The sequence below is a fragment of the Candoia aspera genome, chromosome 8 (genome assembly GCF_035149785.1).
Source record: "Candoia aspera isolate rCanAsp1 chromosome 8, rCanAsp1.hap2, whole genome shotgun sequence".
In the NCBI taxonomy this organism is placed as follows: domain Eukaryota; kingdom Metazoa; phylum Chordata; class Lepidosauria; order Squamata; family Boidae; genus Candoia; species Candoia aspera.
Window position 1 is genome coordinate 58,359,518 of NC_086160.1, and position 26,014 is coordinate 58,385,531.

General features: G+C 38.5%; 1 protein-coding gene across 1 annotated transcript; it reads left to right on the forward strand.

Annotated features, from left to right (window-relative positions):
* The first annotated feature begins 785 nt into the window (after window positions 1–785).
* DNAJB14 (DnaJ heat shock protein family (Hsp40) member B14) lies at window positions 786–25,518 on the forward strand. The gene is made up of 8 exons (XM_063309946.1): window positions 786–1,192; window positions 14,162–14,336; window positions 16,607–16,752; window positions 18,760–18,942; window positions 19,530–19,624; window positions 20,534–20,643; window positions 22,079–22,251; window positions 24,188–25,518. Exons 1-8 carry the CDS (start codon window positions 1,060–1,062, stop codon window positions 24,310–24,312), a joined length of 1,140 nt encoding a protein of 379 aa, XP_063166016.1. The 5' UTR covers window positions 786–1,059; the 3' UTR covers window positions 24,313–25,518.
* The last annotated feature ends 496 nt before the right edge of the window (window positions 25,519–26,014 follow it).

Below are 26,014 nucleotides of genomic sequence, written 5' to 3' on the forward strand. Positions count from 1 at the left end.
TTGCTTGACAGAAGCAAACAGCTTTGGCTTCAGCATACTGTAATGCGGCAAAGCCTTCTGAGCTGCATGGTCAGTATAGGCCATAGGTCTTGTATTTCTAAACTGCTTGCTAAGGCCAACTGCTTTGCCAAGAAAAATGAAAGGGAATGTAGCAGCTATCTTAATATATTTCTGTCTTTGGATGATGGGAGTTGGGCACAATGGATATCTAATATTTACTAATTTGATGAAGTGGACTATGATTCCTGAAATATATTGTGAAGAACTATACAATAATAAACTGCTTAAAGTGATAGCATGGTTTTTAATGCCGGAGCTGCTCCCTGGCATCTCCTTTCTTTAAAGGGTCAAGGATAGTTTTGGAGATCTTTCTGTGGAGATGAAAAGTTTGGGTGGCAATACTATCTTAATACTAATGGTAAAACAAATCCAAGGTGGCTTGCAAATGCCTCAGCAAAACGAGTTGTAAAAATGACAGTCTAATTGCCCTACCAAGAATAAGGAAAGGCTGGCATGGAATGCTCATCGGCGTAGTCACCTTTGGAATCTTAAGAGCGGATTTTTAAAACCCCCAGACGCCCATCAAACGCAGCAGGACGGCCGAGGGAGCAGGCCCGGCTGGCAGGCTGCAACCACATTGTCGCTCGCCCGCTACCGGCCATCCGCTCTGCGGGAAACCGATCAAGCAGCGCACCGGCCCCGGCATTTTAGTACAGCCAGCCCCGGCGCGTGCGCAAAGCCAGCTCCGCTACCGGCTGCAGAGCTTCCCGGAAGCAAGAGGAGCAGTAGCGGCTCTGCTGTTGGTCGGCCCAGACGCCTCGGGGTCTTAGGCCGCACCGTTTGCGGGCACCGGGCCCTGGCGAAGGAAGGACGATGTTCCGGAAGAGTGCTGGAGGCAGCGGCCTAAAGTGAACCGCAGGCAGTGCAAGCGAAACCGCCGCCGCGTCAGTCCCGGCGCCCGGTTCCCCCGGCGCCCGTCCGGCTGGCCCCGCCGCTCTGGCCCCGTCAGGCCCCTTTTCTCTGCGCTGCGGCGGGCGGAGGCGGCGGAAAGAAAAGCCCATGGAAGGGAACCGGGACGAGGCGGAAAAATGCATTGGAATTGCACGAGAGGCCCTGGAAGCCGGCAACCGAGAACGGGCGCTGCGCTTCCTCAATAAGGCCCAGAAGCTCTATCCGACTGAGACCGCGAAAGGTGAGTGCGGGCCACCCTTAGGCCGGCGGGAGCCTGTGGGAACCAGTCCTGCGTCCTTCTCTTCTAGAGCATCCCCGCCGCTTTGAGACACACAGGTCTCAGTTAAGGTGGAGGGATTATCCGAGCCCCCGCGCACTCTTTCTTTCGTTGGGTGGCTTGGCAGGAAGGATTGGGGCCTTTAGACCAGGTGGGGGAGAGAGCAAGAAAACAGGCAGAAGCTTCGGGCGGATGCTCTGGTCAGGTATCATGGCTCTTAGACAAGTTTCTTAGATAAGCTACGGTTCGTTGACTAACCCACAATTAACACCATAAATTATAAACCATAGCTTTCTAAAACTGCTTTGGCTTGTTCATGCAATACTGTAAGCCAAAATCAGACCACATTATGGTTTGGCAAGGTGTGTAACGCAGCCTTGTTATCACTGCTACTCAGAAAGGGTGCATATGCAGAAAATTACAAGTTTTCTTATTTATCATCTATTTTGGATACTGAGAAGGATTTGGATCACTGGAGGGTGGCAGACACATCTTCTTGAGGAACCATTCCTGATGTTAATAATACTACAGTAATGCATCATGTAAATTATTTTAGTAGTGGCTAGAGTGACCTTGTGAGATCAGTCTCTAGTAAGGCTCTGCAGGGCTCCAGATTTTATTCCAGAAAGTTGCTTTAGAGCAGTCTTCCTCAACCTCAACAACTTTAAAATGTGCGGACTTCAACCTCAGAATTCCCCAGCCAGCATACTGGCTGAGGAATTCTGGGAGTTGAAGTCCACACATCTTAAAGTTGTTGAGGTTGAGGAAGACTGCTTTAGAGCACAAACATAGTGACTGCCTGCAGCTCTTTAAAGTAGCTGCATCTTTTCCCAGGATTTCATAGTTGCTTTAAAGAGTTGTACACAGGTATTGTCTTTATGACCCTACATGCTCCAAAGCATATTTTTGAAGTTGAATTAAAACCATTTCTATCCCAAAGGGGAGCTAGGCTGAAAGAGCTGCTTACTTTAGACTGCATAGCAGGTTCACATTTGAACTAGGTACTCCCTTGTGAAGACATTCTGTCATCATGTGGTATCTCATAACTTGCATACATGCTCATTATGGTATTCCCTTTTGAGATAAGGAACATTATGCAAAGAGTACATGGTAGTAAATAAAATAAAGTCAAGCCATGAGAAAAATAAAGGGAGATGTAACTAAATCTAGTTTACACTAATACCCTTCACTATACCTTTCTGACTTTGCAAACAGTTTTTGCTTGTACCATGTCCATCTACCAATTCAACTCCCCCTTTTAAGGTCCTCCTCTCCTGTCAACCCATTTACTCTTCATAAATTTATATCCTAAATGTATTTGTACACTTGTGTGTACCTCCTAATTGGTAGAATGTAGGCAAAAGTATGTTGTGGAGTTCTTGGTGCTTTCTGAGCCTTGTTTTCTTGCAGACATTTCATTGCCAGACTAGGCAACATCTTCAGTGCAAAGAGGGAGTGGGCCTTGCTCTCAGTTTATATACTGTGGCTTGCATTGCTTGTGTTGGTGGGGGTGTTGTTCTCTCTTTGGGAGTTGATTGGGCTGTTGTTTGCTGCTTGGTTGATTGCCTGAGTTGATAGTTCCTTGATTAGGGTGTCTTGTGCTGTTTGATGGTTCCTTTGGTGTTAATCCTAGTGTTGATTTTAGCATATCTGGGTGTTGATGGCTGGCAGGGGAGTGTACTGGTCTTTTGGCTTTTCTATTGTCTCTTTTGAACGGTATGAGCAAGAGTTCCCTTCTCTAATTCCCTAACAATCTAACCTCCCACAAGAGAAGCTGTGTAAGAACATTATTCAGACGAGCACTTACGTACTGCAGCAACCCAGAACACCAGAAAAAGGAAACAGATCATCTGTACAACATCTTCCAACAAAATGGATACCTGCAACTTTATCAAAAAGTGCCTCACCACCCAACCCACTACAACCCAACCAATGGAAACTATGAAAAGGATAACACTGCCATACATCAGAAACATCTCAGAATCCACCAACAGACTGTTACAACCACATGGCATCACCATAGCACATAAACCAACCAAAACTCTTCAAAACATATGAAACAACCCAAAAGACCCAATAGCCCAAGAAGAAAAAACAGGAGTTACAGTCTTTGCATTGTATCTTGTAAGTAACAGCCACTATGTAGGACAGACAGGCAGAAGACTAGCAGAGCGCATCCATGAACACCAACTAGCAGTCAGAAGACACGATGAGAACTCCTTAATCTCACAACACATGGACAGACTCAACCATAGTTTCAACTGGGAAATGGTGAGCATCCTAAACCAAGCCAAATCCAAAAACGCCAGAGAACTCCTGGAAGCCTGGCACTCAGACAAAGCAGCCATCAACAGACACATAGAGGCAAACAACATTTTCATACCATTCAAAAGAGACAATAAAAAAGCCAAAAGACCAGTACACTCCCTTGCCAGCCATCAACACCCAGATATGCTAAAATCAACACTAGGATTAACACCAGATGAACCATCAAACAGCACAAGACACCCTAATCAAGGAACTATTAACTCAGGCAATCAACCAAGCAGCAAACAACAGCCCAATCAACTCCCAAAGAGAGAACAACACCCCTACCAACACAAGCAGGGCAAGCCACAGTATATAAACTGAGAGCAAGGCCCACTCCCTCTTTGCATTGAAGATGTTGCCTAGTCTGGCAATGAAATGTCTGCAAGAAAACAAGACTCAGAGAGCACCAAGGACTCCACAGTTCAACCCTGAGCTACAAATATTTGCTTCGAAAAGTTTGTTGGCTTACAAGCTAACCTTCAGATTAGAGATCATAGCTTGTATAAAGTAGCATGAGCGTACTTGGGGATAAAACTGGGCTTTGGTTATGGTTGTGGCATACTGACCAAAACATGCCAAAACTATCTGGGATTATGCCCTTATATTAACAAGGAATGCTGCATGTGGCCAAGAGCAAAACTAATACTGGTAACCTAGCAAACCCAGCTTGTTAGCTAATTAATGGTTCAGGGTGTTGTATAAGCCCATAAAATTTGGGTAACCAAGTAAGCCATATTATTTATTATTTGGTTTATATTGCACCTTTATTTTATACCACTCAAAGTGGTGTACATAATGCTCCCACCTCCTGTTTCCCCACAACAACAACCCTGTGAAGTGAGTTGGGCTGAGAGAGAATGGCCCAAAGTCACCCAGATGATTTTCATGCCTAAGGAAGGACTAGAATTTATATTCTCCCAGATTCTACTCCAGTACCTTAACCACTGCACCAAACAATTTAATTGATTGTATTACTTACGGATAGCTACTTCATGCGAGTATAGCCACTGCCATAATGGAATGTGCAAACTCCTCTGTATTCTGTGAATCATGCTTATGTGTATGAAGTGCTTTAGTGTTTTTGCAACTTTCTGTATTTTCTACCCTCCTATGAGGGGCTGACTAGTTCTATAGCCTTTTAGCAGCCTTTTCTTGGTTTTAATTTTTATATAACCCGCTATCCTCTGGCCCTCCACTCCCCTGTCCAATATGGTTTTGTTGACAAAATCCTGGAAATGTATGACTACTGTAGCTGTTGAAATTTTAGAAACTTGACAAGACATCCTCATGTATTACATGAGCTGGTTATAAAGTGAATTCTTCACTATTTAAAAAGATCCCATTAAGTTCATTGAAACTTATTCCCAAGAAGGATTGCTGGATTAATCTGATTTAGCTACCATGATTCCTTTAGATAAGATAAAGAGAAATCTGTACACAGGATGACATTAAAAACTGGCTAAGAGATTTTAAGTTTTTTATGTGCTTATTATTTGGTAGAGGGAATGGTAAAGGATAGTGAAATTTAGGTGTTCAAAGTTTCCATGAATATGAGAGGGGAGGTGAGAGCCTAGGTTTTATGTACGTGTGTATTTTTCAGTATTTTACCTTTGTCGGCTATGGAAAAGAACCATGGAAAGCAGCAAAACAGATTTCTATGTGCTTAAAGCATATTTTTAGTAGCCCTAAAGTTGGAAGCTTTCTTCTTTTTAAAATAGTAACTTAAATGTTTAAGATACTAAATATATCCAGTGCCAAATTCTTCAGTGTAATTGTGGAATTGTAGACAGTCCTCAGTTTCCTTTGCTGACGCTCCCTCCTATTTTCTATTTTCTTGTTTTGTCACTAATTTGTTTCTGATTTTTCTATCTGTTGACCCTGCACTATTGGCTTTCTATTTTTCAAGTCAGTTTCAAACTACTACTTGAAATGTTTTTGGAGGATACGATGATTTGTAATATGAATAGCCTGTGGGATGTTGGCTGAATAGATGAAGCGCAGAAGTATATGGAAAGGTTTATTTATTTATGTATTCCTTCATTCATTCAGTTTATACAGCTGTTCATCTCAAATGCATGACTCTGGGTGGCTAACAATGAATAAAACAAGATAAAAACATCACAACAAAATAAATAATATACTATATACAGCAGCTGAGATAAAAAAAACCAGCCAATGCAACATAACCATGATACAGGCTCAACCACATATTCAGGGCCCCATGCTTGGTAACAAAACCAGGTCTTCAGTGCCTTACGAAAGGCCTGCAGGGTCAGGTCAAATCTAATCTCCAGGAGAATGATGTTCCACAGGCCAGATGACATGACAGAAAAGATTCTCTTCTTGGTTCCCACTAGATGACACTGCCTAATAGACGAGACCCGGAGCATGCCTCTCCTGCTGGATCTAACAGGACTGGTAAATATAACTAGGGAGAGATGGTCCTACAAGAGACCCAGCCCTATGTCATGAAAGCCTTTATAGGTAACTACCAGCACTTTCTTCAGCAAAGGATCGTTACCTTGTCGTGGTGCTGGAGCTTGAGCACCTCAATGATGCCATGAGCTAAACCGTGAAGGGCCACCCAAGTCGGGAAGGTCATGACAGAGAGGTCAGACTAAATGCGATCCCTGGGGAAGGTAATGGCAACCCACCCCAGTATTCTTGCCATGAAAACTAAATGGATCAGTGCAACCAGAGATATGTCGGTATACCATTGGAGGATGAGACTCCCAGGTCGGAACATGGTCAAAATGCTACTGGGGAGGAACAGAGGATGAGTTCAACTAGCCCCAGACGTGATGACGCAGCTAGCTCAAAGCCGAAAGGACGGCTAGCGGCCGACGGTGCTGGTGGTGAACGGCAAATCCGATGTTCTAAGGATCAACACACCATTGGAACCTGGAATGTAAGATCTATGAGCCAGGGCAAATTGGATGTGGTTATTGGTGAGATGTCAAGATTAAAGATCGACATTCTGGGCGTCAGTGAACTGAAATGGACTGGAATGGGCCACTTCACATCAAATGACCACCAGATCTACTACTGTGGACAAGAGGACCACAGAAGAAATGGAGTAGCCTTCATAATTAATAGTCAAGTGGCTAAAGCAGTGCTTGGATACAATCCAAAAAATGACAGAATGATCTCAATTCAAATTCAGGGCAAGCCACCTAACATCACAGTGATCCAAATATACGCCCCAACCACAGATGCTGAAGAAGTTGAAGTAGATCAGTTCTATGAGGATCTGCAGCACCTACTGGACAACACGTCTAAAAGAGATGTTATTTTCATCACGGGAGACTGGAATGCTAAGGTGGGCAGTCAAATGACACCTGGAATTACAGGTAAGTATGGCCTGGGAGAACAAAACGAAGCAGGACATAGGCTGATAGAATTTTGCCAAGACAATTCACTCTGCGTAACAAACACTCTCTTCCAACAACCTAAGAGACGGCTTTATACATGGACTTCCCCAGATGGACAACACCGAAATCAGATTGACTACATCCTTTGCAGCCAAAGGTGGCGGACATCTGTACAGTCGGTAAAAACAAGACCTGGAGCTGACTGTAGTTCAGATCATGAACTTCTTATTGCACAATTTAGGATCAGACTAAAGAGATTAGGGAAGACCGACAGATCAGCTAGATATCAGCTCACTAATATTCCTAAGGAATATGCAGTGAAGGTGAAGAATAGATTTAAGGGACTGGACTTAGTAGATAGGGTCCCGGAAGAACTCTGGACAGAAGTTCGCAGCATTGTTCAGGAGGCGGCAACAAAATACATCCCAAAGAAAGAGAAAACCAAGAAGGCAAAATGGCTGTCTGCTGAGACACTAGAAGTAGCCCAAGAAAGAAGGAAAGCAAAAGGCAACAGTGATAGAGGGAGATATGCCCAATTAAATGCAAAATTCCAGAGGTTAGCCAGAAGAGATAAGGAATTATTTTTAAACAAGCAATGCGTGGAAGTGGAAGAAGACAATAGAATAGGAAGGACAAGAGACCTCTTCCAGAAAATTAGAAACATCGGAGGTAAATTCCAGGCCAAAATGGGTATGATCAAAAACAAAGATGGCAAGGACCTAACAGAAGAAGAAGAGATCAAGAAAAGGTGGCAAGAATATACAGAAGACCTGTATAGGAAGGATAACAATATCGGGGATAGCTTTGACGGTGTGGTCAGCAATGGTGTTCCCCGTAGTAACATATGGCTGCGAGAGCTGGACCATAAGGAAGGCTGAGAGAAGGAAGATTGATGCTTTTGAACTGTGGTGTTGGAGGAAAATTCTGAGAGTGCCTTGGACTGCAAGAAGATCAAACCAGTCCATCCTCCAGGAAATAAAGCCAGACTGCTCACTTGAGGGAATGATATTAAAGGCAAAACTGAAATACTTTGGCCACATAATGAGAAGACAGGACACCCTGGAGAAGATGCTGATGCTAGGGAGAGTGGAAGGCAAAAGGAAGAGGGGCCGACCAAAGGCAAGATGGATGGATGATATTCTAGAGGTGACGGACCTGTCCCTGGGGGAGCTGGGGGTGTCGACGACCGACAGGAAGCTCTGGCGTGGGCTGGTCCATGAAGTCACGAAGAGTCGGAAGCGACTAAATGAATAAACAACAACAACCAGCACTTTGAAATGAATCTCAGAGTGTAGCGGCGACCCATGCAGCTGCATTGCAGTAGTCCCTTTGGGAGCTGACCAGAACATAGTGACCATGACCAGAGCATCTCAGTCTAGGCATAGGTGAAGTTGGCACACAACAAGTAGCTGTGCAAAGGCCCTCCTAGCTACAGTTGCCATCTGCCCTTGAAGCAGAAGCCATGAGTCCAGGAGGACCCTTGTCCTAGACCTCCAAATAATCATTTATTACAGTTGTATAGCACTTCAGATTTCATTCCAAAAAGTTGCTTCACAATACTTGGGAGTGCAAACATGCTATTAGCCTGCAATCCTTTAACGCAGTCATGTCTTTTTCCAGGATCAAAACCAGTTCAGTTTTGTCAAAGGTTTGAGTACCACCAATGACATTTTTGCAGCTCGCACATTCATGGAGACGCATAGAGAAAAGAAGTCATTACACCTGGCTTTCCTTGACCTAGAAAAAGCTTTTGACAGTGTTCTGCATCAGCTGATATGGTATGCACTACGTAACCATGGTGTGCCTGAGGTACTCATAAAATGGGTCCAGATGCTTTATGTTAATACCAGCAGCCTAATATTATGTGTCGCCAGCCTTTCTGACAACTTTCCTGTGAAAGTTGGTGTGCACCAAGGCTCGGCATAAACACCATTGCTGTTGATTCTCATCATGGATACCATCACATGAGACCTGCATCAGAGTCTCCTGTGGGCCTTACTCTACACCGATAATGTCTTGCTTGCAGTTACCACAATGGAAGAACTGCAGCACTGTGTCCAGACATGAAATGACCATCTTAGCCAATTTGGTTTGTGCCTCAATATCAAAAGCCTGAGTATCTAGAAACTAGCCCAAGCACCTCCACCATCCAGGTCAGCAGTGAAGATCTAGTGAAGACAGACTTCTTCCATTACTTTAGAACCCATCTGCAAAGTGACGGCAGCGTTAGTTAGTTGTGCATAAGGGTGAATGCAACATGGCTGCAGTGGAAGATCATCACTGGAATGCTCTGTGATAGCCATATGCCAATTCACCTAAAATCGAAAGTGTATCAAATGATGGCCTCCTAGTAGCACTGTATGGTGCTGAGTGCTGGCCAACCACCAAAAGTGCTGAGCGCCCTTTACATGCCATGGAGATGTGCATGCTCTGTTGGTCATTAGGGGTTTCCCTTCTTGACCACATCAGCAATGATACAGTCCAGCGGCAGATGGATGTTGCACCAATAACAGAGGAAATGTAGGAAAAACACCTACAGTGGAATGGCCACATTCTAAAAGCATCACCTGTACCACCTACCACGTTAACATTGATGGCAAACACCCGCATGGAAGACCAAAGCAAAGGTGGCAGGACACAATTAACGTGGACATGAAAATCATCCAGTTGGACCTGGTTGCTGCATTTGATCGCGTGAGACTGTGTTCGTTGATCCAAAAAGCGAACCCTGCACTTGTGGGAAAACAATAGGATGAAGAAGAATATCTTTTTTTAGGATCAGTCAAGGATCACATATTATTGAGGTTGTGCAATAATACTTAGAGATTTATCTTTAAATTCTTCTGTAACTTGTAGAGTGCAGCAAATATTTATTGTAGCTTTACAGGATTATCATTACTGATAATATTTAAAAATTTAAAAAGAGGCTTAACTGAGAAATTTCTTAAGTGAAACCATAATTAAATGTGTACCCAGCATAGTGTTAACGTGCTAAGCATTCAAGGGCAAGGCAAGCACTGTTTAAAGCAGTGGTTCCCAACCTTTTTGGCACCAGGGACTAGTTTCATGGAAGACAATTTTTCCACAGACCGGGGGTGGGGTGGGGAATGGTTTCGGCATGATTCAAGCGCTTCCTCTTTTTCCCGACCTTTTATTCTTTTTTTCTTCGCACCGTTTCGAGATAGAAGCCAATGGGCTTGCTTTCTATGACAGGAGGTGGAGCTCAGATGGTAATGCTAGCAATGGGGAGCGGCTGTAAATACTCAGGCTATAAATTCGCCCGCCACTCACCTCCTGCTGTGTGGCCTGGTTCCTAACAGGCCACGGACCGGTACCGGTCGACAGCCTGGGGGTCGGGGATCCCTGGTTTAAAGGACCCATTTAAGTAAGATAACTGATGTGGAACGCTCTTGTCCTTTTCACTCATTTAATGCTGTGTTTAAAATAAGTCCTTATAGTTAGAAACTCCTGAAGAAGCAGGTTGAGTTTGAATTTCTCTGAACAAATTTACTCAGGGATATAATAAAATAGTGTGCAACTATATAGTTACATTATCTTCTGAAAGCACCTGCTCTAGCTTAACCAAAAAGTTTTGGGTGATTTTCTTATTTTGATTCATGAGGAACTGTTCCTTTTCACACTGCCGCTTCCTCCAGTGGCTCTGGTAATCATGGTACAAATTGCAGTAAGCATAGAATTGGGCCTTTAAACGAGGTATAACACAATCATAGCAGTGTTTCAGACTGAAATCCAACTGCTGTTAGATACTTTACTTTTACGCCTTTCTGACTGATTATACAATGACATTCTGCAGATAATTGTGCTGAGCTGAATGGTATAGCATGTTATATTAGCCTTGAAATAAATCCACATACCTTCAAATATTTTAATTTGCTACCATAACTGCCCATATTTCCATTCTGTAATATGTGGATGGCTTGAAAGGATGAGGGAACCAAATGATTCTGCTTTTCTGAAAGGTCTAACCTTGAAAGCGGTTCTTACTATTTGTTAAATTTATGCTCTTTTTTAAAGGAGGTCAAAATGACAAATATAGCACTTGCTCATTAAGTGTTTATTTGAGCTATACTTATACACCACATTAAACAATATGACTTGTTTTGTGTTTTGTCTTACTGTGGTTTATTCAGTAAAGATAGATTCTAGAGTAAATTCAGTGGGACTTCCAAGACAGCATTCTGCTGTAGATTACATAGGATTTCAGATATAATTAAACTTTTTTGAATTTCCTTATAGAAGTATGAATATATTATATCTACTTCACTGTTTTACTTATTCCTTTGGTTCATTCAGATCTCTTGTAAATAAACTCTATTTCTCTGCCTTATGAAAATGTAAGCAGGAAACTCCTTATGATCATGACGTGAGCAGCTCTATCTGTTCTTGGTACTTTAAAGAAGTTTTCTAAATGTGAAATAGATAATCTTACTGAACACGTTAATGAGTTTACTGTTTGAATTTCTTAAACTATAATCTATCCATATCATAGGACAAGGGATAAGATACAGATATTTTAAAACAGAATCTTAATCAAGTTGATTTAAAAACTCCATAGTTGGGTAAAAAGTTTATTAGGATCAAATTAAATGGTGGAAGCTGAAGAATTCTAGGTGAGGAAAAACAGAAAGACAGAATATATGAATGGTGGGCTATTTCAGTTAATGATTCCTCACTTAAAGAGCTGGTTTGCGATGTTTGTCTATTTATGTCTTTGTTTACTGGGGTTTCTATGCCAGTGTGGTCCAGCTGCACTTCTGAATGACTTGTAAAAGCTAGTGGGATTTCAGAAATTCATTTTGTATCATATCTGTCCGTGGTCTCAGGGATACTTTCAAGCTCATTTGATCCTGATTTCTCCTTTTCTTTTCATGTGTCTGCTGTGCAAGGATGAAAGATCTGTTCTTCTTTCTTGTACTTGCTTTTATCTTGAGGGCCAACCTTGAAATATAGATTAGTATAGACTTCAAGAAAAAGTTGTAACTTCAGCCAAGTCCTAGCATGGTTCTATAATATAACATCCAAACAAATAAGTAAATTTGCAATTTCACACTCAAACAAACTCACCAGCTGAGAATTAAAGATGCATATAATTGTTAAAACACATTAAAGACATCATAAGAATAGAAAGGCTTATTAACATTTCCATTCTAGATTTGAACGTATTGTTGAAAAAGTATTACTCTTTTTTATCATTGAAATTGGTCATTCCAGTTCTTCAGTACAGGAATGGTTATAGTTTATGGGCTTTACTTGTGAAGGGAAGTAGAAAAAGAGAATATGATGGATTAAGAAAAAATTATTCGGTATGTTCCAGAGACTCTGTTTTTTATTCTTGGATCATTATTTGGAGCTCTGAAAAACATTTGGGTTTAAAATAATGATTTTAATGTGTTAGTTAATTTAACTTTTACTTTCTGAGCTATTGACAGACATATTACAATAGCAAGAGTTGCCATTGGAGACTTCAACAACACTTCTTCCCTTGAAGATTGTAAATTGCCCCACTGTCTTTTTAATAATAGTTTTATTGGTAGAAATTAGGTAAGGATTTTCATAGTATAATGATCAGCATTAAAACTGCTAATGTTTTTAGATCAAGCTCTTACTTGAAGTAGTATATACATTAAAAAAACACATGACTGTTATCCAATTGTAGCATTTGCTTTTGCTAATACAAGTTTTATATTTGTTTACTCAAAAGTAATTATCACTGGGTACAATGAGTCTATCCCCAAATAAGGATGCATAGATTTGTAGGCTTACTTTCTTGAAAGAAACAGCAAATAACACCAGCCCCCCCCACTTACAATGGAAGCAGGCAGTGCCAACCAACTTGCAGGCACACATTTTATTTATTTGTAAGATTTAATACTTAAAATGGTTGTTCAGTCATTTAATACAGTCTAAATGATTGTAAGAGGTATACAATAATTTATCAGTGCAAATAAATATAAATAGCACACTAAATATAAACAATTTATGCAAAAGGAAGCTACATTCACCAAGCTAGGAATTCTGGGAGTTAGAGGGCACAAGGTTGGATAAGTTTTTCATATATGGGTGAGTGAATAGTTAAATAATATAAGGTAATTGTCATGCATCATCATCACATTTATTACAGCCCTAAGGCCAGACACAATAAAACTATACAGTAGCAACAATCTTACATTAATACATATATATAAAAACAAAAGCAATTAATATACTATGATCCAAAATTAATGAAAATTTTTATTTATTTGTTTGTTTGTTTGTTTATTTATTTATTTCCAATTTCTTTCACTGCCCATCTCTCCCAGAAAAGGGGAATTCTGGGCTAAATACTAAAATGAATTGAAATAAAATACTATGGTAAGAAATTCTAAATCTAACTGATGGTGTGGCGTATTGTGCAGATGGTAACACAAAACTGGGCAACCTGGGAATTTTCAGGTTCTTGCCCAAAAGAAGTATCATTAGCGTTAGCATTCTCCCTGCCTGGAAATTTCTTCAATAATGGATATATAAGGATCTGTCTAGAATCCTTATATAGAGAACAATATAACAACATATGGCTTAGGGTTTCTATTGAGCCGTCACCACATGGACATAGCCACAGGTGTATAACAATACCCTTAAAACATCCAAAAAGGACTGCTGAGGGCAGTGCATCCAGCCTGGCTAAAGTGAAAGCTTTACGAAATTTCAAAATCATCATAGATGATAAGAAAGAAGCTGGAACGAACCCTTCTGGGAGAAAATGACAGATATTGGGATGTAGCACCTTACTTAAATTTGTTTGGAGATCTATATCCCAGATTCATTGTTTCAGGGTGGTTCTAGCATTATCAAATCTTAACGAGCACAGACTTTCCATAGAGAAGCCCAGCAATTTAATTTTGTCTAAGGTTTTTTTTAGCCAAGATGACTTAAAATGAGCTCTAAATATTAATGGGGCTAAACCTATAGGCAACATAATTAACTTTAGCCAGAAGGTAAGAAGGAACCATGCTCTGGCATCCAGTGAAACTATACCTATATCTACCCATAGAATGGCATTTTTGATATTTTTGATACTGTACAAGTATCTACAAGTTTAAATTAGGATGGTAACAAAAGAAACCAACCCTAATTATAAGAACCTGTGTTATACAAACACTTGACTTTTGTATCTTCTATTTGAAAAAGCTCAAACTGGCATAAGTGATGGAAATTGTTAAATGTTTCATTTGCACTTTTTTTCTCTCTTTAGTGTTACTGGAGGCAATTATGAAGAATGGGAGTGCAGCTGGAAGTGGTACTCACTGTCGAAAACCAGCAAGTGGGAATGATAAAAGTAGAACTAACAGCACGAAGGAAAGCAGTGCATCTGCTGCAGGTGAAATTGGGAAGACTTACACCAAGGATCAAATTGAAGGAGTACAAAGGTATTGATTGCTCTGTAAGACATAATCAATCTAGAAATACTAACACAGGAGCCTACAGGTAACTAAAAAAGTGCCCAGTTGCAGCCAGTGTAGCGCTGTTTTCAGATGGTTGGTATAGTTAAAGATAGAATGCTGTTCTTTTAAGTCAGTGCTTTGGGGAAGTATTTTTATCACTTACACGCTGTTATGCATGACTTAATTTCATGAATTCATATTTTGAAAAGTCTCATGGGATTTGATAAACTAATGACAAAGTGTCTTGGTAATATCAACTGAAGCCTGATACAGTTTGGAATAGTTTGAAATAAAACACAAATTCTAGTTGTGAGTAGTAAACAAATGCTGCAATTAAAATAGGTACAGCTGTCTGTTGAATGGCTTTAACTTGAACAGACATATTTCACAATCGTGGGTGCATGTATTTTAACCATTTCAATTTTATGTATATTCTACTAATTCTTTGAACTTTCATCTGTCTATAATCACCCTAGTAAAGCTTTATTTGCAACTAAATTAGAATGAATTGTTTATATGTTTAAGCAAACTCCATTTGGGTTTTGTTCATCACATCTATCCTTTGGAGTACTTCTGCATTCAAAAGAAGATAGTCATACATGTATGGCTAATACCCTAATATGAAAGTGGAAAAGGTGTATCATAAGCAGCATGAAGTTAAATTCCTATAGGTGATAAGGAAATTAATGCTGAAGGGCATTCAAAAGTGTGCTTTAAATTATTTTATTGTACGCTAGCTGCATTTTTGTTCTGACCTTTCTTCAAGGAATTTAGTGAAATTATAATGTTTCTTACCACAACAATTTAACCTCAGAACAACCCTGAATAATATGGTAGTAACCAGAATGGAGTTACCCAGTGAGTTTCGTAACTGAGTAAGAATTTGACCTTGATTTTATCAGTTGCAATCCAGTGTTCTTTATTGCCACATCAACATTGGTTTATCTTTGTTTTTCAGCAGAAAATATGTTTTAAAGGTATTTCCACAATACTTGAAATATGTTATGCTCAATCTCTAAATGGTAGTAATAAGAAATGTAAGAGAGAAAAAAATAGTGCACCTAATCAATTTCCAAGTGACCGAGTTTAGCATATCTTGCTATTATCAATTCTAATGTGTTGGTAGGCACAAATATAAACACCCAACTCAGGCTTGTTTTCTTCTCTCTCTTCTCTGCCCTATACACAAGAGACAGTGCTTCCTTTCAGATTGTTGCAGCTCTTCAACTGAGTGTTGCTCAGTGACAGTTTGACTCAAGTGGGAGCTGGGAAAGATGCAATAGCTCTTTACTGATTGCATAAGTATTAAGCAGTTATGCAAAGAGAGTAAGAAGGAGCAGAGCAAAAGGCTGCTCATTTTGGTTTGCAAAAGAAATCTCATGAGAATGTCATAGGAGCTAAGTTTCATTTTCAGACTTCTAAAAAATGAACGTGGTTTTCTAGTAAAAAGCAAGCATCTTCACAACTAAGTAGTAATAATTGCAGTTTTGCTCATTGAATTGAATTCCACTAATTCCCTAATCCAATGATTTTATGAGTAAAGCAGAGTCTTCTTATGTTATATGACAGTAAGATAAGGTGTCCTTTCACTAAAGGAGAGGACGTGAAAGCTTTCCTTCTTAATTGTTTTCATTATTCTGGTCCATTCTTGAGAAATAGTTGTGCTATCTATCCCTGGGGTGTTTTTTTCTTTTATAGTCTCTAGTGTTTGAAGCATCTCTTTCTTAGTTGTTGCATCACTGACCTGATACTACTTTAATTAATAATGAAGATAATACTAAGTCTAATATTGAAAATGCCGCTCATGTAAGTTTGTCAAGTAACTGAACCTGTTGTTTTCTGGATTCTTTAGTCCTGTTAAGAAATTAAATTATAAATATTAAAACATACTTCTATGTACTATATAGGTTTAAGTATTTCAGTCTTTGAGAAACAATTACTATTCCTCATTTCTTTTGCAATCATTCTATCTGAATAAATCTTAATTTTGGAAAAGTGGTTATTTTATTAACCAAAGTCACTTACACTTAGTAGTAAAGATTTGGTTGAAATCATAGAATGCAGTGCTATAGGTATCTGCCACAACATGCCTGGTAAAATAAACACAAAGTCTAAGATACAAATATCAGATCTAGAAAGAGCAAGAAGGTTACATAAGCTTGAAAATTAAAAAAATAAGCTTCTCACACTGTGTTTTGAGACTTAATCTGCATTAACATTTGGTCTCTGAAGAATTACCTCTTGTTCTTCCGCAGCATAAAAAAATGTAAAAATTACTATGAAGTCCTTGGAGTGTCAGAAGATGCAGGTGAAGACGACTTGAAGAAGGCTTATAGAAAGCTTGCTCTGAAGTTTCATCCGGACAAAAATCATGCACCAGGAGCAACAGAGGCTTTTAAAAGTAATATTTTTTAAATCTTTTATAAGAAGAAAATGCTCCAAGGTAGAACTGACCAGTGCTGCTTCCCTACTGGTTAGGCTTGCTATACATCTTTTTTAAAGCAGGATGTATCTGGAAATACATTCTAGTGGCATTTTTAATCTGAGTGAGGATAAAAGCTCAGTCCAATTTAATTCTTCTGTTTGCACAAGATGGATGAGAACTGCAGTAGAACCTATCAATTCTGCTATGGGAAAAATTCATTCAGCACCACTTACACAAGTATTTGCTGAGTGATACTGGAGTTTGTTTTCTTTCTATTGTTGGATACCTGATTCCATCCAGCATCCTCAGTCTTTGCAAAGAAGCTAGTCAGCTTTGGCTAGCAAAAAAAATAAAATTATAAGCTGTGTGCTAATACAATTTAAGCATTAAATACATGAATGAAATATATCAAACCATTTCTGTCAAAAGAACTGACATAATGCAAGTCTCTTTCTACGAGTTAATACTGCCCTGTATCCATAGCAATCCCAATTACAGCATTCGTTTTCCAGCCCCCCACTGATAAGAAATCCACTGCAGTTTTTTTTTTTCCTCCGCATTCTCTGCAGCTGTTCACTACATTGGGTTTTTTTACATTGGTGATTATTCCCTCTGAAAATACTAAAAGTTAAGGTTACTTTCTTTCTAGTTTGTAAACAAAAGAGTGTGTGAGACAGAAAAGTATTTAAAAATGGGTTTAGGAATTAAGAAAGCCCTTAGCAAAAGAACATTCAGAAAAAGAAGCAGGCGCTGAACAGCTGAGTCAAGTAAAATGGGACTTTGGAAAATGTCTGCTCTATCAGTTTTCAGAGCAAATCTACATTAGCCTTTTTAGCTGTGCAGCTGCACAGTAACAGAAATGGACTTTGTTGTTTAGAATAGATTTGGAAGGAATCGGTTTTCAAGATGATGGATGCAGTCTAGGGTTTCAGAGATGCTTTAGTGGCTTCTACTAGATTCAAAGAGGAAGAGAACGTTGGAGTGGTGGCAGAAGAAAGATGACCTGAGGGAATGGGGTGGAGAAAAAACAGCTTTGCACATAGGGTGAACAATTGAAAATGGTGCACCTGTGCCCCTTTCCCTGACCACTTACTAAATTTTCAGTTCCTTCTGGAGGGACGGAAAGTGAAAAGAACCATCCTTTGGGACCAGATAACACAAGATCTCTCCAAACTGTACTACAGGTGTTATAAGCCAAATTTAGCTACTCCTAAATCAGCCTGTCTAATCATTCTTGTTTACCAAGATCTAATATAACTTTCCACCATCTTAGGAAGAAGGCTTTTTGAACACAAAAATATCTTAGGGATTCTAGGCTTATAGAGCAGTAACCTTACATTGCTAATTTAAATAGCAAAATGTGATAGGGTATGGCAGGAAAATCTACTGTCCACCCCCACCCCCACCCCAAAAAAAAGTTTTTCGAAAATTAGCTTGTTGCATCTCAGGAAAGACTAACACTTGGTTTGTATGGTGATACCTTTTGACCTTCATTACTATTATTTACTTACGGCATTTTATGAAACTTATAATGCAGTGTCCAGGATAGTGCGCAGGATAAAAGTAATTTAAAATAAAGAGTTGACTATAAGTTTAAACAGTATAAAATAGAACTTGCATCACCTCAAGATTTTTTGTACACATTACAAAACTGAACAATTCAGACTATGCCAGTTTTTAGTACAGATAGCAAGAATGGTGATACCATATTGCGGCAACATTATATTTGGTATTTTTTCCCAGTTATTACCAAAAGGCAGAGACATAGTATGCAGCAAAGCACACACTGCATTTTCAGCAGCATGACTGTTGTGATGTGTGGAAAGGGGTATTGCAAATCGTGCTATTGGGATGCATGATGAATTTTTGCTGATATAAACATATTGTTCATTTTTAACATTTCAACCTGCCCATCCTTAGTAGTCATGTTTGTTTCAGACAAGATGTTTTTCTTTCTTTTTCCCCTTGTGCTCTGCTTTGCAGAAATTGGAAATGCATATGCTGTGTTGAGTAATCCAGAAAAACGCAAACAGTATGACTTAACAGGCAGCGAAGACCCCTGCAATCAACCAGGCAATGGTAGATTTAACTTCCACAGGGGATGTGAAGCAGATATCACCCCAGAGGACCTCTTCAACATGTTCTTTGGGGGAGCCTTTCCAACAGGTCTGTTTACCTTTTAAAATGTAACATTCAGACTCTTTCTATGTCATCCATAAAATGACTTATTATCTATCCTTATCCCAAAATAGCATGCATTTGTAGTGTGCCCATAATCAATTAAATACTGTAGTTGTGACTGTGTGTTAACAGATTATGAATTATAAACCATCTATAGGACAATAGAATTCTTTTGAATTATCTCATACAAGGGTGGGCATTTTTTGATGGGCCAAAGAAATGAATACTTAACATTTCTTACAAGATTGAGGATTGCAGTGAGCAAGATTATGACGCAAAATGGATGAGGACATGTCATGCATTTTGATGGCAACATTTTCAGGGTTTTTCTTGCATTTAAGGGACAGAGGATATTTTAAGGGGTTTTTTTCTTTGTTTTTATGTTATGCTAAATCTATTTTAAGGTTTATGCTATAATTTTCTGTGTGTCTTCTACCTCAAAATAGTACCAAACAGGTTTGATAGTTGCGTTTGGAGGGGGTTCTGTAGGTTGCCAATCCTAGACTCAAAGGTTTCTAAAAGATTAAGTTTGTATTTAAGTTATCATCAAACCCTATGTTTTTTTTTTGTAGGAAGTGTACATTCTTTTTCTAGTGGGCGGTCTGGCTACAGTCACCATAATCAGCATCGTCATAGTGGACATGAAAGAGAAGAGGAAAGGGGTGATGTAAGTTTCCCTTGAACAACTATGTCCTCATTTTAATCTGAGATGCCTTTCTGTATATTAAACTTTCTAAAGGATTTTAAAAAAGAATCCCTATAACATTTCATAAATGAATTTCCAAGTAACAACTGAAATACTAATAATACTAATATAGTCTAATCTAAATGTTGGACTCATATGTATGCTTTCAGAGGCATAAACCTTACTGGGTTGCCCCGAAGCACCGCCAGCCATTGGGAGGGAGGGAGGGAGGAATTTCTATTTAATGCAGGGGTTTGAAAAGGGCGTTTCTACTGCAAAACTACACCTCCCTCGTGTAAGCTGTAGAATTCTTTAATGGGGCTATTTAGTGGTACAGGAACAGGATATATACTGGATCAGTTTCAAGCCTTGAACTAAGGTAGTTTTGTAGATTGTTATTCTTTACTGTTCTCTCAGTCTGGATTACATTAATTATGTACATCAATAACAAATGTTCTGATTTCAAAATTCCATTTTGTCAAGTAAACTTAATGTTTCAGGTTCAGAAGACTTGCAAAATGGTCAAATGCTATTTTGAATTTGAAATGGTTTGAACTCAAAACATTTTATATTTCTCTACCTGACAAACTACAGATGTGTTGAGATTAGAACACATATTGAGGAAGCCTCTTTTAGAACACATGGTAGTGGATTTTAAACATTTGTAAGTTACAATTAAACCATATTGAACTAAAAAAAATAGATTATTAATAAGACAAGGTTTATTAAGATGCACAGACTTCAAAAGCTTGTAAGAAATGAATTTACAGGAATCTGCTAGAGGTATACATTTCCTGATTAGCTTTTGTAGACTTGGATAGATTCCTTTCAGTTTAAAAAAGTAACCACACATCCTGCAATTCTTTTCACTGATTGCTGTTTTGTTTCCAGGGGGGGTTCTCCATGTTCATTCAATTGATGCCAGTTATTGTGCTGATCCTTGTTTCTTTGCTTAGCCAGTTGATGGTGTCTAATCCTCCTTATTCCTTATATCCAAGATCGTAAGTAATAATACTTTTATAATGACCTGTATCTTGCCTACTTTGTTAATGGTCACTGTCTATAGATAATTCTCACTTACTTCTTGCTTCTCATTATACCATTCTTCCCTTTCATTCCCTCTTGGCCACCCCTCCTTAAAATAACAACTGTGTGTATATAGAATATTTATCTTTCAATACTATATTTGATGAAGCTGGTGTAATGACTGTATTACTCAACCTGCCATTAAATTCGATTCATATGTGGCTATAGTAGAAATCCCTTTAATGGAGAGTAGTATACAGAACAGTGGAAAAGTTGCGAATGAAGGTTCTCGCAGTTTCCCCAAGTTAAACAAGCCAATGAGTTCAAACCCTCTCCGTTTCTCAGGTATGCAGCCCCCCTCTTCATGCCAGTCAGTTCAGCTCCACACAGATATCTCCAACGTCTCAGCAGCTTGACTTTGGATGCCAGAGATAGTCCAAACAAGATGCTTTCACACTCCTGGCATGTTCCCCCCTCCCAATTCTACTGACCCGCAGTTCCCAACACGTGTTAACTCCATTCGTGCATGCAAATCCAATCAGATGTTCTGGGAATGTTTGATTGGGGAGCATGACAGCTGGTGAAATTAATTGTCCACAAAATATATTCATAAATACTTAAAGCACCACAAGACTTTTCGTTTATTTTCTGCAAAAGAGGAAATTGTCTAGAAAATGGCTATTTTAAATTCATTCTGTTGATTCTACATTGTTTTAGTCTTATCTGTGGCAACACTTTCTTCTCTTGTATGTATCAAATCAGTATAATAACCCTAGTTTGTGGCAAGGAGGAATGCAATCTCTGCATTTTGTACATTTCAGTAGATATTGGTCTAAAAACCTGATGTGACTAATTAAAAAACCAGGTCTGCTCTGTAGCCCTCTCTGGATGGTAGATGTGGATGATGCTATCTAAATAAATATCATGAGCATGGGAGAATTTATGTTAGAAATGGGAAAAATATAAAAGCCATTCTATGTTTGATTTTTTGGAACTGTAGTTCTGGGTGATGGGAATGGGGGAGTTTTGTATTTGTGAGAAATACCAACTTCTGTTTGAACTGTTTTAAACAATAGGTTTTTGTAGCTATTTCTGATAGCCAAGTATGTACTAATCTACTAATGTAATGGTATATAGCTGTAATTGGCAACTGTTGCCATATTAAAAGCGAAATTCCAGTTGTATGCTGGAATTGTGCATCAGGCCTCATAACTATTGAGGCAGTGAGTAACTTTAAGGCAACATTTGCAGATTTTGGGATTTGCAGCAATAATTATTTGCTTGGGAATTAAATGGCAAATGAATAGCTTACATTTGAATTGGATTTGAAACTCTCCTTGCTTTTCTATACTAAGCACAGACTTTGAAATATTCACCCATGCTGACAATTGATATGGAATCTTTTTACAGGAGTTCAGGGCAGACCATTCAGATGCAGACAGAAAATCTGGGTGTTGTTTATTATGTCAACAAGGACTTTAAAAATGAATACAAAGGCCCAAATTTGCAAAAGGTGGAAAAGGGTGTAGAAGAAGATTATGTCTCAAACATTCGAAATAACTGTTGGAAAGAAAGGCAGCAAAGTAAGTTTTTTCAACGCTTTTTTCAAATATAGCTAGAAAGAGGTATTGGGGAATTTCCTGAACAATGTTTGCTGGACTGTTGGAGGCAAAAATCCCTCCAAATGACCCAGAATTCTCAGAGAGTACCCTAGCAGAATTCCTCCAGCACTACTTTTTTGGTATTTTATATAAATCTAGAGCTTGTATAACTACCATGTATCATTTGCAAAATTTTCAGTTCCTATTTTACCTCAGTCATGATCACTATGTGACTTCTAAATCTAATTCTCTTGGCTTTGCCTCCCCCACTTTTTTAAAATAATAATGAGATAATAATGGTGGATTACCATAGATGGCCGTTGTGTATATTATTAAACTAATTTGCTGTAGAAGTGCCTTCCATTATTTTTTAATTGTTTTTATTTGGTTCTTTAAAAGCACTAAAGTACAAATGGAGTGAAAACTGAGAAGGTCGTGTAAACCAGTAGCTCCTCTAAAGTATTATTGTGAAGGGTCCCGTTTCATGGTTGTGCTGACATTGTCAGATTTTAATATTTCTTGGCTGTATTTATATTTAATTTTTTGTATTGTTTTAATTGTTTGACTGTTTTTATTACTGTTAGCTGCCCATAGTCACTGGGCTGAGATGGGCAGCTATATAAATTGAATGAATGAATGAACAAACAAACAAACAAACAAATAGTATAGCAGTAATGGTAACCAAGAAGCATTTTTCCCTACTGCTGTTGCATCCTCACAGTCATCCAGTACACTTCTTCCAAGCAGCATAGCTTTTTATGTTTGGGTCATTGTAAGATTTTAGTGCTATTTTTTATTAGCAGTTTGTCACCATTTAGACAACACAGTTAATGCTGATGAAGAAAAGGAGTTGCCCAAAATCCCATTTGGTACAATTTTGGTGAATAACGTTTTTCTTCTAGATTGGAAAATGTGGTTGGGATAGTTGGTCAAATCTGACCAGCCATTTTTAGGTTTGGCTATTTTTCTTCTCTCAGTATACTCACCAGAAAAAGATAGGGAACTATACTGAGGAATAAGTAGCTTCCTGGTTAAGGAAAAAAAGCATTGTTGCAAGCTCCTTAGGACAGACGACTCTCCAGCAATTCCTAAAGAAACATTTGAACCCTTATGATTTCAATAATAATACACCAGTAGCACACATCCGCAAGTAGCAAGGGGTTTCTAAGCCATTTTCAAGCATGATTGAATAAAATAGCTTTTCTAAGTACCTTTTCAGTTACAGGTTTAATCACCATGTGAGTTGACATTTGCCAAGCAAGAAACTGGGAGTCTACAACCTTGTTAATGTTCTCAGCCTTGTTCTCTCAACCTTGTTAATGTTCTCAATGCTCACAGCTGCTCAGCTTCCTTCAGAAAGTAGGCTTGAATTCCTACTAATGTCCCTGCATTTATTTATACTTTGTTTGCAGGATCCTATCTTACCCCATGCACTTTTTAATAATTACGTAAAATTGTTGAGTAGGGTCAACCAGAGATTGAAGTCCATCTGCATGTTTCATCAACATGCAGATAACACCTTTCTCTAATTCTTTTATGGTTAATCCATTGAGTTGAAGGAGGTATAAACTGAAGTTCAGCCCAAGCAAATGGCTAGTTTCTGTATTCAATTGAATAATACTGATTCTGATAGATATACAGAAATCTATATGTAAATTTGCATCTGAATAGAAAATAGGCAAAATGTCGTGAAAGCAATATATAGAAGATCAAGGTCAAAGCAACATTTCCATTCTCCATAATTTGGAGGGGCACCTCTATCTCTGTCAGATTTGCACAAACAATATTTAGTGGGATGACAAGAGACCCTTTGGATTGAAATTTTAGTTTATTAGTTGGTACATATGAAAGAACTTGGACTTGGGGGAGAGGCTATTTAAATCCAATTTTCTGACAGATTTTTTGTTTGTTTTTAAAGAAACCGATTTACTCTATGCAGCAAAAGTTTATCGGGATGATCGTCTGCGAAAGAAAGCAGAAGCTATTTCCATGGACAACTGCAAAGAGCTAGAACGATTAACCAGCATCTATCGAGGAGGATGAGCTAGGTTTCTGATCTATACTGCTTGAAGTACATGCTTTCTGAGAAAAATACTGTTTTCATCATGACAACTGAAAAGGAGAGATGTAAAATTCTACAGTGTAGCTATTTCCAAAAACCTTATCCTGAAGTTTCAATATCATTTAGTAGCCTCTTTACATAGTCTGAAACATATGACAAGAGACTGTTTACATCATTGAATTGTCCTTCGTGTTTTACTCCCAAAACTTCTGTGAACTTTTCCACAAGAAAGAAAGCAATTTGGACAAGCAGCTCCACTAGAGATGTAGATGTAGTGGCTCTCTTACTAAAACACTTGCCATGTAAATATATGTGGAAAATTACTTTTATGTATATAAAAATGTTATGGACATTCAAAGGCATTTAGAACATTAAAGTTTTAATCTCAATAGGTGGAATAAATAATATGACTACATCATTACTTATTCAGATGTCAGGTATGTGGAACTAAGGAAGGAAATAGTCATAGGTTTCTTTTTTTTCTTTTCTTTTTTCCTTAGTAACAAAATTAAGATCTGTACTGGAAGAAAAACGTATCCTGAACATACATTGTACATGAATTCTTAATAGCAGAATATTTTGGTGTTCAAAAAGAAAGCAGTTAAGCAAATGCTGCTGTTTAAACCCGTCCTTAGTTTGGGTTTCATTTCGTTTTTATTTTTTAAAAAATAATTCAATATTCTAGGAGTGTTTTTAACCTTACAGCTCCAGCTCCTATTCTGGTATCAAAAGTCGATTAAGAAAGTTGTTCTTAAAGTTCAGCTTTGTGCCTTTTGTTTGGTTGGTTGACCTTATTTCTGAATTGTTATGCATATGAATGGAAGCCATGGTCTTGCCCAAGCACGTGAGCTAAAGTCTTAATGTAGCAGCTTCAGGCCAGGTGTGTATGAAGGGTAGCACTGACGATAAAAGTGATCTTCTAAAGATCATATATGAAATATTGCTTATATAATCACTTTTGCCTGTTTAATTTACTGTTTTGGAAAAACTAAGAGACTTGGAATTTCAGAACTGAGTTTATATGTTTATAAGCTACCGTATAAATAACATGGCAAAATATTTATTTTTTGATTCTTACACTTTGTTGTAAGGGTAGCCAGTGTGGGATAGGCTAGAAAATATCTACTTTCACATGAATCAGCAAATTATTGTACCTTGTAACATAAAGATGCCACCTTTAACTGAAAGATGGTACTTCAGAATTATTTCAATGAAACGTGCATTGTGGTCTGCTGCATATAAAATTTAGTTTTAAAAACATGTAATTTTTCTTAAGTGGCTCTTAAATCTCTCTTACTCAGGTCATATGAACAGTTTTCACTACTGTTGTGGAACAGAAGCCCAACCAATATGTGAGAGGCTTTCATAAAGCCACAACATTATTTCAGAACTGCTGTTTTAATAATAGTTTAACATTTTTGTAAAAAGAGAGAAATACGAAAAGTGTTTTGGGTAAAAAAAAATTCTGGAACAGATTGAGTTATTCCCATCATTTCATTTAGGGAGCAAGTTTCTTTGGTGTCCTGAATTAGTTTCACAATGAAACTCAGTTATGAGCTTCTCTGAAAAGCAGACCTACAGTAATCTGTTTTCCCTCATCTGCAATCAAATTGTTGGACAAACTGGAGTATATATGAGATTCTGTCAAGCTATTTCAGTTATACATTCAGGTTTATAGAGTAA